The 13,077-nt window shown below is 44.0% G+C and overlaps 1 protein-coding gene across 3 annotated transcripts in view; it reads left to right on the forward strand.

The window, feature by feature from the left end:
• Positions 1-13,077, forward strand: part of SMIM14 (small integral membrane protein 14) — a 235,850-nt gene that overhangs the window by 47,216 nt on the left and 175,557 nt on the right. For all 3 annotated transcript variants that reach the window (XM_029589231.1, XM_029589240.1, XM_029589248.1), the window contains one exon: positions 5,485-5,584. In XM_029589231.1, the coding sequence (XP_029445091.1) occupies positions 5,510-5,584 (75 nt within the window). In that variant the 5' untranslated portion in view covers positions 5,485-5,509. The remainder of the gene's footprint in view (positions 1-5,484; positions 5,585-13,077) is intronic.

Genomic DNA, 13,077 nt, shown 5'->3' on the forward strand with positions numbered 1-13,077 from the left:
CACAAGGGATTTCTACCCATAAAGATTCAATTGTGCATTTAGTCTCGTGCAGGATGTTTATCCTGTTGGACTCTATGCCATCCCAGACATAAAGCACCACACCGCCTCCCAGGTGCTCCTGTCTGTTATTGTGATATAATTTGTACCCCGGTATAGCACTGTCCCATTGATTGTCCTCCTTCCACCATGTCTCTGAGATGCCAGTTAAGTCTGTGTCATCATTCACTGCTATACGTTCTAATTCTCCCATCTTACTTCTTAGACTTCTGGCATTAGCATACAAACATTTCAAGGTTTGTTTTTTGTTTGTATTTTCATTCTGCTTTTTAATTGATAGGGATAAGTTAGAATTTTTTAGCTCAGGTGAGTTTTTAGTTACAGGCATTTGGACTACTTTTCTTATTATTGGAACCTCACTGTCGGGATGCCCTAATTCTAATGCATCATTAGTATCCTTTGAAGATACCTCTCTCTGAACCATGTGCTGCTGAGCGACTGTCGGCTTTCCCCTTTGTTCTAGTTTAAAAGCTGCTCTATCTCCTTTTTAAAGGTTAGCGCTAGCAGTCTGGTTCCACCCTGGTTAAGGTGGAGCCCATCCCTTCGGAAGAGACTCCCCTTTCCACAAAAGGTTCCCCAGTTCCTAACAAAACTGAATCCCTCTTCCTTGCACCATCGTCTCATCCACGCATTGAGACTCTGGAGCTCTGCCTGCCTCTGGTGACCTGCGCGTGGAACAGGGAGCATTTCAGAGAATGTTACCCTGGAGGTTCTGTATTTAAGCTTTCTACCTAAGAGCCTAAATTTGGCTTCCAGAACCTTCCTCCCACATTTTCCTATGTCATTGGTGCCCACATGTACCATGACAGCCGGCTTCTCCCCAGCACTGTCTAATATCCTATCTAGGTGACGCATGAGGTCCGCCACCTTCGCACCAGGTAGGCATGTTACCAGGCGATCCTCACGCCCACCAGCCACCCAGCTGTCTACATTCTAATAATCGAATCACCAACTATGACGGCCGACCTAACCCTTCCCTCCTGGGCAGTAGGCCTTGGGGAGATATCCTCGGTGTGAAAGGACAATGCATCACCTGGAGAGCAGGTCCTTGCTACAGGATCATTTCCTGCTGCAGCAGCTTGATGCTCTCCAATCATGAGACCACCTTCCTCCAAGGCAGCACCAGGGCTGCCAGTCTGAAGTTGGGACTTGGCTATTATGTCCCTGAAGGTCTCATCTATATACCTCTCTGTCTGCCTCAGCTCCTCCAGGTCTGCCACTCTAGTCTCCAGAGATCGGACTCATTCTCTGAGAGCCAGGAGCTCTTTGTATCGCATGCACATGTACAATTTCTCACCGGCGGGTAAAAAATCATACATGTGACACTCGATACAAAAGACTGGGAAGCCCCCCCTTGCTGCTGGACTGCTGCCTTCATCTCAAATTTGTTCAGTTCCTACTTAAGTTTTAGGTTGCTATGGGAGTAGGAATGTCTAATTAATGTCCTTTAAATGTATTGGTGAATTCACTATCAGGTCGATACAGTAACGTGCGGTTAAAGATTCCCCGTCTGTAACGTGCTGGGAGCGCACAATACAGACGAGTAAGGCGATCCAGCGATACAGTCTCCAGTTTCACGCGTCCTTAGCGCTTCGTAAAATAGACACATAACCCTTTCCGCACGCAGCATGTATATGATGTGTAAATGAACGAATTAGCTGTATAATGAAGGAATTAGCTATTCCCCTCCGATACTGTAACGGGCGCTGATATTATCTCCTTAGTAACCCGCTGTTTGCCGCGGCCTTAACGTGTTAGTTTACCGCCTCCCCCTAGTAGGTGTTAGGACTGTGAGTCTAGTAACAAATCCATCGACACCGCTTAAGATACTCAAAAACAATAAAACACAATTAAAAAAAAAAGCGATACAGAGATGATCGAGAAAATGTAATGCTGTGGGACACATAAAACCTGTCAGAAAAAAAAATAAAAATTTTTAAATACCTGTCGGAGGGCCGCGTGTGTCCAGGCGGCCGGCGGCGGGAGCCGGGGGGCGGGTGGTCGCGTGTTAAATCTAGGCCGGGTCGGTCACTGCCGGTGGGGGCTGCCGGTGGGGGCCCCCACCGGCAGCCGGAGGCAGTCCCCACTGGCAGTGAATGAATGTGCACCTGTGCGACCCCTGCGATTCGGCGCTCAAGGCGTGACGTCACGACGCCCGACGTCACGGCATGTGACTGCCTTGAGCACCGAATCGCAGGGGTCGCACAGGCGCGCATTCATTCATCCAGGCGGAGGAGCCGGCTGCTTTCGCCGCCGGCTCCTCCGCCTGGATGAATGCGCGTCTGTGCGACCCAGCCTAGATTTAACACGCGACCACCCGCCCCCCGGCTCCCGCCGCCGGCCGTCTGAAACTAACACGCGTCCCCCCGCCGCCGCCTGGAACAGGCGCCCACCCGCCCGCGGCCTAGATTTAACACGCGACCACCCGCCCCCCGGATCCCGCCGCCTGCCGGCCACCTGGACCCACGCGGCCCTCCGACAGGTATTTAAAAATTTTGTTTTTTACACTTCCTGGTGCCTGTCATTTGAAATGATATTTGAAATGACAGGTACCAGCGCACCCAGGTTACTGTATAGGCGCTGTATTAAGCGCCTATACAGTAAAATGGGTTGCGCGGGCATAACCCTTCCCTAACGCTTCACAGCCGCGACATGCATTTGCATTCAATTAGAAGAGAGTATCAGGCGCTAGGTCAAGAGAACTGTGCGTGCGGGGAGGAAGGGTGCGCCTGACACTGCCGCACTGTTTCTACCGCGGCCTTACAGTATCGAGCCGTATATGTCTAGTAGTGGCCTACAGAGGAGTGATCAAACTCTCATTAAGGGTTTTTTATTTGGTAAGTTTCACCTGCCTATAAATTAAAGGATGAGCTAGGGGTGGGTGGGTGACGGGTGGTAGGATTGGGAAATACAAACAGTCTAACTACAGTTAGTCAGCCAGAGTGACTCACTGGTCTCTTGATTAACAATTTTTGAACCTAATCAAACCAAATCACTACCTCAACACCTTTCCAAGGTGAGTAACTGAACTTTTCAACCTTTTTACTTAGATATACACTGCTCCTAGCTTATTTCTAGATTTTGGCTACTTTGTTTTTTTTTAAATACACTCTAATTTCTGCTTACTCTCTGCCTTACTGATTGACTATTTAAAAATACAAACAGTCTAACTTCTGTTTATTCGCTGTCTTACTGACTATTAAAAGCACAAACACATAAACACACTAAATAATATTCCCAAATAATTAACTTTGCCCCAATACTTTTAAAAAAGACAATGTCCCAAGCAAAAACTTACTGATTCCTTTCAGCCACCAGCAAGGTGATCCTCTCCTCTCAGTGCTCCCAGCCAAACCTATTCTGTAAACGGTGTGTCATCTACCCAACTACTATACATATCCCTGCCAACTATCAACAGTCCTCCTTCAATCCCTTCTTCAGTGAATACTGAACACGTTTTTGTTTGCCATTTCTGCTTTTTCTTTTTCACCTTTACACTGTACCCCTCTTCTTCTCTGTCTTACAGTCCAACATCTGCACTTCCTCCTTTCACTGACATACCTGAAAAAATCACCTCACTTTACTGCATTAACTGCAAGTCCTTTCTTCTGCCTTCACCTTCTCTGTGCTTTCATCTTTACCAGATATTCTTCCCTGTTCTCTTGTTGAGATCCTTTAATTTTTCTGAAAGTTAATGATTTTACCCTTATGCTTAACCGTATTTTCCTTCTTACCTTTACTGATTTTCCCAACATAAGATTTCTTGCCCTTTATGTAGCCCCTTTTTAATTTAGCCCACAGCTTTTCTACTTCATCTACTTCCTTCCACTTGTCCAGAGTCTCCTTAAAGTACTTCTCCAATTTAACAAAGTTGATGTTTTTGAAATCCAGGAGTTTCTAGTCAGTGAACTACGGTATATAGCCCACTTTGCACTACATAGCACTTTGTAGAGAAAAAGTGCAGACATAGTTCATAGACCATGCAGCCAGGGAGGGCATGATAAGTTATTTCAAAGGCACTGTAGACCTGAAGTAGGTAAGAGAAGCTAAGAAAGGAAAAGAAGAGGGAGTTGGTGACACAGAGGAAAAATCTAGGAGAGAGAAGTGAGCATTATACAGCATTATAAGACGGCACATATATGAGCATTACATAGTGTAATGTAATGCTCATATATGTAATGTAATGCAAATTGTGATAAATTGCAGGAAGACCTTGTGAGGCTGGAAAATTGGGCATCAAAATAGCAGATGAAATTTAATGTGGACAAGTGCAAGGTGATGCATATAGGGAAAAATAATCCATGCTATAGTTACACAATGTTAGATTCCATATTAGGTGCTATTACCCAAGAAAGAGATCTAGGCGTCATAGTGGATAACACATTGAAATTGTCGGTTCAGTGTGCTGCGGCAGTCAAAAAAGCAAACAAAATGTTGGCAATTATTAGAAAGGAAATGGTGAATAAAACGGAAAATGTCATAATGCCTCTGTATCGCTCCATGGTGAGACTGCACCTTGAATACGGTGTACAATTCTGGTCGCCGCATCTCAAAAAAGATATAATTGCGATGGAGAAGGTGCAGAGAAGGGTGACCAAAACGATAAAGGGAATGGAACAGTTACCCTATGAGGAAAGACTAAAGAGGTTAGGACTTTTCAGCTTGGAGAAGAGACGGCTGAGGGGGGGATATAATAGAGGTGTTTAAAATCATGAGAGGTCTAGAACGGGTAGATGTGAATCTGTTTTTTATTCTTTGGGATAATAGAAAGACTAGGGGGCACTCCATGAAGTTAGCATGTGGCAGATTTAAAAATAATCTGAGAAAGTTCTTTTTCATTCAACGCACAATTAAACTCTGGAATTTGTTGCCAGAAGATGTGGTTAGTGCAGTTAGTATATAGCTTTGTTTAAAAAAGGATTGGATAAGTTCTTGGAGGAGAAGTCCATTATCTGTTATTAATTAAGTTGACTTAGATAATAACCACCGCTATTACTAGCAACGGTAACATGGAGTAGACTTAGTTTTTGGGTACTTGCCAGGTTCTTATGGCCTGGATTGGCCACTGTTGGAAACAGGATGCTGGGCTTGATGGACCCTTGGTCTGACCCGGTATGGCATGTTCTTATGTTCATAGATATAGATATAGATATATATTGATATAGATATATAGATATATATCTATATCTATGAACATAAGAACATGCCATACCGGGTCAGACCAATATATATATGTGTGTGTGTATGTATGTATATATATATATATGTATATATATATATATATATATATATATATATATATATATATATATATATATATATATATATATATATATATATGTAATCATTGAAGAGTTTGGATATTATTTTCTGCAGAAGCTTTTCTTGTCAATCAGTTGATTTTCCTGTTTGTTTTTTTTTCTCTAGGGCAAGGGGAGTTACCTAAGTAATCATGGCAGAAGGAGGATTTGATCCCTGTGAATGTATTTGCTCACATGACTATGCAATGAGAAGATTGATCAGTCTGGTGAGTGTAACCCTATGAGCAATATCACAGGAGCTCTTCTTTGTGTGTGTTTGTATTAATGTTAGGGCCCTGAGTTTGCTGTAATATTGCATGAGCTTTTGTGTGTGTATCTATTAATGTGAGGACCCTCTGTTTGCTGTAACTTTTGCAGCTGTAGCAGAATTTGCTTTTTTTCCACAATAAGCAGGCTGAATTAGCCATGCTTTCTGGGAGTGCCCCCTGGCAGCTCTTGGCGGGAACTTCTCCTAGCAGTAGCAAAGCTTTGCTGCTGCATGCCTACATGGTGCCTTCCTGCGTGGTCAACGATCTTTTCTCAGTTCTTGCCTTTTCCGTGCAGCAATTGGGTGCGGATTCTTCTCCTTTTAAGAATCTCTTCTCTTCTACTCTCTGCTTCACTATTGGTGAACCCCAACAGCACTTTTCAGTGCTAATATGGCTCCTAAAGCCCCCGGTTTCATATTTTGCCAATGTGGCAAAATCATTTATTTATTTATTTATTTATTTAAGGGTTTCTTATATACCGAGGCACGTTTGCAAAACATCACCTCGGTTCACAATGTAACATAACTTAGCAACAAGCTTTACAATAATAATAATAATAATAATAATAACTTAGCAACAAGCTTTACAATAATAACATTAACAGGTAGCGGATAATAGGGCAGGGGATGATAATGCGAGAAATATACAAATGTACATGTTAGTTTTAACAATAAAGTTATATAAAGCAATCAGGATAATTAGCAGGGTGAAGTAATAGATGGAAGGGGAAGACGAGGAGAAGACCTATAGAGGTTGGGAGGAGGGGAGAGGAGATATAAAGGGCGAGGGTCAATTGGGTAGGGAGAGAAAAGAGAAAGGGCGAGGGTCAGGTGGGCGGTCGGTTGGGCGGTCATGTCATATCTTAGGGGAAAGTCAGTTCGTTAGTCAGGGTATGCTAGTTTGAACAGCCATGTTTTGAGATTGTGCTTGAATTTTTTGAGGCAAGGTTCCTGGCGTAATTGGGAAGGCATTTTATTCCAGTGGGCGGTTCCTGCGATGATGAAAGATCGCTCTCTAAAGGTGGTATGCTTCATGAACTTTGGAGAGGGTATCTGGAGTTTGGCCAGGTGATGCGTTCTTGTGGGTCTTGTCGGAGTGTGAAGCAGGAGATGTTCAGGGAACCATTGCATGTCATGGTTATGAATGGCTTTGTGTATGAGCGTGAGTACTTTATATACTATCCTGGAGGTTACAGGGAGCCAATGTAATGATTGAAGGACGGGAGTAATGTGGTCATGACGGTGAGTGTTGGTAAGGATGCGTGCTGCAGCATTTTGTAATAACTGTAGAGGTTGTAGGGTATTTTTTGGTAAGCCTAGGAGGATAGCGTTGCAATAATCAAGTTTGGACAGGATCATAGCTTGCAGAACTGTGCGGAAGTCAGAGGTATGAAGAAGAGGTTTGATTCTCTTCAAGGTGTGGAGTTTGAAGAATCCGCTTTTTATGGTGGCTGAAATGAATTTTTTGAGATTAAACTGATCGTCTATCATAATGCCAAGGTTGCGGACTAGTAGGGTAGGAGGGCAACTGGGTAGTGAGGGTGTGGGGGAGAGACTGCGTGAAGGGTTGTTAGGAGGGGAGAGAATGAGTAGCTCTGTTTTGTTAGTATTGAGTGCAAGGAAATTATCGGAGAGCAGTTTATTTATCTCAGATAGCGCAGAGTTCCAGATCTTCATTGCGTTTGCAATGGAATCATTAATAGGGATGAGTATCTGCACGTCGTCAGCATATATAAAGTGCTGGATACCCAGTTTCGAGAGGAGTTGGCAGAGGGGGAGGAGGTATATATTAAAGAGTGTAGAAGAGAGGGATGAACCCTGTGGTACTCCTTGAGATAGTTTGACAGGGTTAGATTTGTTACAACCAATTTTTACACTGTAGCTTCTGTCACTAAGGTATGATTGGAACCATAGTAGGGCTGTGCCAGCAATGCCAATTTCCATGAGGCGTTTGATGAGTGTGAGGTGGTTGACGGTATCAAATGCTGCAGAGATATCTAATAGTGCAAGTATGTGGGATTGTCCGTTGTCCATGGCTTTAAGTATAGATTCTGAGAGGGTGATGAGTAGTGTTTCTGTACTATGGTGTTTGCGAAAACCATATTGAGATGTGGAGAGTATGTTGTGTTCATCAATGTATTCAGTGAGTTGTTTGTTGATAATCTTTTCCAGTATTTTGGAGAGGAAAGGGAGGTTTGATACTGGGCGATAGTTGGCTAGTTCGTTAGGATCCAAATTAGGTTTTTTGAGAGTGGGTTTGATAATGGCGTGCTTGAGTTGCTTTGGGACTTGGCCTAGGGTAATGGATTTGTTCAGAATGTTTGCGATGTGTTTGGCTGTAGTAGCTGGGCTTGTGAGTAATATTTTGGTAGGCAGGTTGTCTGAGGGGTGATAGGCAGGTTTGATTTTTTTGAGAGTGGTTTCAATTTCTAGTGCAGATGTGTTTTCGAAGTTCAATAGTGAGGAGTTTGGGTTTTTCGTGTGTGGGTGTGATTGTGTGTTTTGATTGGTGCAGTTTATTGGGGTGTTTTTAGGTGTAGGTGAGTTTGGGGAGCCAGAATGAGCTGTGAAGCGTGCCATAATGGTTTCCACTTTAGAGAGGAAGTAAGATGCTAGATTCTCACATTTTGTTTCATCGTCATTGTCAGGATTACATCTGTCTTGGGATGTAATGAGGCTGTTTACATATTGGAAGAGGGCTTGTGGGTTGAACTGGAATTGATGGATTCTTGTGGCATAGAAATCTTTCTTTGCTTTTTCTGTGGCTTTTCGGTATGCGTGTAATTGGGTGCGAAACTGTGATAGTGTAGTAGGGAGGTGGTTCCTTCGCCAGGTTTTTTCTAATTTACGAAGATTCAGTTTCATGGTTTTAAGTTCATTTACATACCATGGTTTTTTGTTATTCTTTTCTAAGTTGATTTTTTTTGTTTGAGAGGGGCAGAGTTTATCTGCTATGTTGGTGGTGATTTGGAACCATGAAGAGGTGGAGGAGTTAGCATCTGTAAGGTCTAGGTTAGGTAGTTCCTCTGAGAGGGCGTCTATTATATCTTCGGTTTTAGCCTGTTTTCGGAAACTGATTGTTTTTGTAGGTTGTGAGGTTTGGGGGGAATCTTGTATAGTGCACCATGTATCGATACGGTAGTGATCTGACCAGGGAATGGGCGTACAGATGGGGTGGTCAGCTTGGATTAAGGTGTTGGTAAATATAAGGTCAAGGGTATGACCCGCTTTGTGTGTGGGGTTAGTCACCATCTGTCTGAAACCAAGGGCATTCATAGCTGTCAATATGGTTTCGCATGATGGGGAGAGGGGGTCACAGTCAACATGGAGATTGAAATCTCCGAGAATGATGGCTGGGTTAGCAATGTTTATGTGTTTAGAGATGTATTCTATGAGGGGGGAGGGGTTCTTTTCTAGGATGCCAGGGGAGGCGTAGATTAAACAGAGTTGGAGAGAGCTGGATCTAAAGATGCTGATCTCTAGTTTAGGTGGGGGGGGAGTAGATTGAAGAGAGAAGTTGAATCTCTTTTTGGCTGCAAGGAGTAGTCCACCCCCTTTCTTTTTGGGTCTGGGAATGGAGAAGATGCTATATAGGTCTGTGGGGAATTGGTTAATTAATGCAGTATCAGTATCCTTTAACCAGGATTCTGTGATGGCACATATGTCAGGAGATTCGTCAGTAAGTATGTCATATAGTAGGGTGGTTTTCTTTACAATAGATTGAGCATTTAGAAGTAGAATAGAGAAGGTCATTAAGCCTATCAGTTGTGTAAGGGGAGAGGCCATTACGGGTATAAGTGATCTGTGTTGTATGGTTTGGTAGGTGTCTCGGATCACTTTATATGAAGTGTAGAAGTGTGTAATGGTGGGAATGTGTTGGATGTGTTGATAACCCATATTGCTGATTAGTGGATGGGTTGCAGTATGGTAGGTGGTTGATGGGTGTGAGTAGTAAGATTGTTTACTGCAGGGAGTAGGGATGTTAGGACAACATTAACATAGACTATTCACTTTTACAATTGAGACATCAGCAGGTGACATTAGCATAAGAGAAAATGGTAGACTGTTGTTTTGGGATAGGAGAATAGCAAATTAGGAGGCCGATTGATGTTATGATTTAAATGGTATTGTTGACCATATACATATTCTTAGACAGTCTTGTAGAATAGATAGTGGGTAGAAATCCTAGGGAAAAAAGGTTACATGAGTCAAATAGTTCTTGGGGAGCCAAACGAGAGATGTGAACGATAGTTACTGACTCACCATTGGTCTCGGGGCTATTTGAACAGTCTGTAAAAGGTCCTCCTTGATCCTAGGCTTCGAAGATGTGGTTGTATGTTAGTGGAGTTTCAAGTAGCTGTAGTTATCCGCAGGTGGGTGGTGTCGTCTGCATGGGGCCTTTGTTTGTTTGTTGGAACTCCCTGGGTGGTGATCGGGGCTCCTTGGGGCTGCAACGAAGGGGCGAGACAAAGGGGCTGGCCCCTTTGTCGTGCTCCTTAGGCGTGCGACGCTTGGCGTGCGACGCCTAGGCGCTGTGGTCGATTTAAAGGGCTCCTGGCCCTGCTGCTATTGGCGGCTTGTGCGGGCTCGGATTGGCTGCTTCACGGCCCGGAGGAGGGCTGAGGGTGGCGCCTCGGTTCGCGGCTCTGTGCCTCGTGGTCAGCGCTGGGGGCTGCCGGGGGCAAGGGTGCGATCAGGGCCTTACCCCGGTGGGTCTCTGTGCCGGCTGCGCAGGCCTCGCACGATCGTAACAGATGTTCGTAACAGATGGACATAACTATTGTTATTTATACCTTGGACCTGATCATGAAATGGTGGCCTATCGGGATTGTGGGAGAATGTCCCCCAGAGCCCAGCGTCAGAGGGCAGCTAAGATCGTCCGCCTAAAGAAAGGAGACCATGCTGCATTGGGCTCTTAAGCCTCGCAGCGATCAATCCATTCTTCGCCGGGCCAGGAGCCAAAATGGACAAAGGGAGTGTGAAAAGGGCCTTCTCCCTACAACCATCCTCCAAAGCTAAAATCTTGAAGAGCAGAGGTAAGGTCAGGGAGCATTCCCACAATTTGCCCCAAAAAAAGGCAACTCCCAACTCCGCCTGCACCCAGGGTACGTTGTTGACCCTGCAGCAACATGGAGGGGCGCGCTGGACTAGACATGGCAGGAGGAGCATCTTGCATCGGCTGACGCACATCATCACTCGACGCATCCGAAGCAGGGCTCTGGCGCTTCGACACTCCCGATGCAGACTTGGGCATCAGTCTTGATGCACCATGGAGTGTTGGGTGAACCATCGATGCATTCGACGCGTTCCACTACAAAACATAGGAAAGCTAAGGAAAAGACACACCATCTTGAACACTGAACATAAGAACATGCCATACTGGGTCAGACCAAGGGTCCATCAGGCCTAGCATCCTGTTTCCAACAGTGGCCAATCCAGGCCATAAGAACCTGGCAAGTACCCAAAAACTAAGACTATTCCATGTTACCATTGCTAGTAATAGCGGTGGTTATTATCTAAGTCAACTTAATTAATAGCAGATAATGGACTTCTCCTCCAAGAACTTATCCAATCCTTTTTTAAACACAACTATACTAACTGCACTAACCACATCCTCTGGCAACAAATTCCAGAGTTTAATTGTGCGTTGAGGGAAAAAGAACTTTCTCCAATTAGTTTTAAATGTGCCACACGCTAACTTCATGGAGTGCCCCCTAGTCTTTCTATTATCCGAAAGAGTAAAAAACCGATTCACATCTACCCGTTCTAGACCTCTCATGATTTTAAACACCTCTATCATATCCCCCCTCAGCCGTCTCTTCTCCAAGCTGAAAAGTCCTAACCTCTTTAGTCTTTCCTTATAGGGAGCTGTTCTATTACCCTTATCATTTTGGTAGCCCTTCTCTGTACCTTCTCCATCGCAATTATATCTTTTTTGAGATGCGGCGACCAGAATTGTACACAGTATTCGAGGTGCGGCCTCAACATGGAGCGATACAGAGGCATTATGACATTTTCCGTTTTATTCACCATTCCCTTTCTAATAATTTCCAACATTTTTGACTGCCGCAGCACACTGAACAGACTATTTCAATGTGTTATCTACTATGACGCCTAGATCTCTTTCTTGGGTTGTAGCACCTAATAGGGAACCTAACATTGTGTAATTATAGCATGGGTTATTTTCCCTATATGCATCACCTTGCACTTATCCACATTAAATTTCATCTGCCATTTTGATGCCCAATTTTCCAGTCTCACAAGGTCTTCCTGCAATTTATCACAATCTGCTTGTGATTTAACTACTCTGAACAATTTTGTATCATCTGCAAATTTGATTATCTCACTCGTATTTCTTTCCAGATCATTTATATATATATATTGAAAAGTAAGGGTCCCAATACAGATCCCTGAGGCACTCCACTGCCCACTCCCTTCCACTGAGAAAATTGTCCATTTAATCCTACTCTCTGTTTCCTGTCTTTTAGCCAGTTTGCAATCCACGAAAGGACATCGCCACCTATCCCATGACTTTTTACTTTTCCTAGAAGCCTCTCATGAGGAACTTTGTCAAATGCCTTCTGAAAATCCAAGTACACTACATCTACCGGTTCACCTTTATCCACATGTTTATTAACTCCTTCAAAAAAGTGAGGCAAGACTTGCCTTGGGTAAAGCCATGCTGACTTATGCACTTGTGAGGCACTGTAAATAAATAATTGCTCCCAAACCAACAGGCCGATACAGTACAGTGCCCTCCAATGGAGCGCACTGTTAGCCTGCTATTGGACGCGCGTTTTCCCTTACCCCTTATTCAGTAAGGGGAGGAAAACACGCATCCAACCTGCGGCACCTAATAGTGCCCTCAACATGCAAATGCATGTTGATGGCGCTATTAGGTATGTGCGCGCGATTCAGAAAGCAAAATGTGCAGCCAAGCCGCACATTTTACTGTCAGAAATTAGCGCCGGCCCAAAGCTTCTACCAAAAGGGGTGTCAGCTTTTCATATAAATAAGGTCATCTGTTATCCATTTTTTCCAAGACTTTCATTTATTGGATTGTAAGAGAACATTGGTTTATTGTTGAAAGAGAACTCTGCCACATCGTCATAGTCCACAACTATTCATTGTCCATTTGGCTAGCGCACTGTATTGTGCATTGTTATGCACTTGCTGGCCTTAGGGTATAGACTCCACTAAGGCTCATGCCTTATGCATTCTCCTTCCCAAAACTGGCCCTTCGACTGATCTCTCTCCCTTGCAAGGAGGATTGGCTTGTTTTTTCAGAGCTAATCCTTCTACTTGCTGTTTTTTGTTTCTGTTTATTTTCATTAATTTTGCTTCAGTTTCTAGCGATTGGTCAAGCATTACTGTATATTCAACTGATTCTATTGAAATGTAATTTGAAAAGTGTACATTCATGACAGTTGATCAACTTTTCTCACAGGACAA

Source organism: Rhinatrema bivittatum, chromosome 1 (genome assembly GCF_901001135.1).
Source record: "Rhinatrema bivittatum chromosome 1, aRhiBiv1.1, whole genome shotgun sequence".
NCBI classification, from domain to species: Eukaryota; Metazoa; Chordata; class Amphibia; order Gymnophiona; family Rhinatrematidae; genus Rhinatrema; species Rhinatrema bivittatum.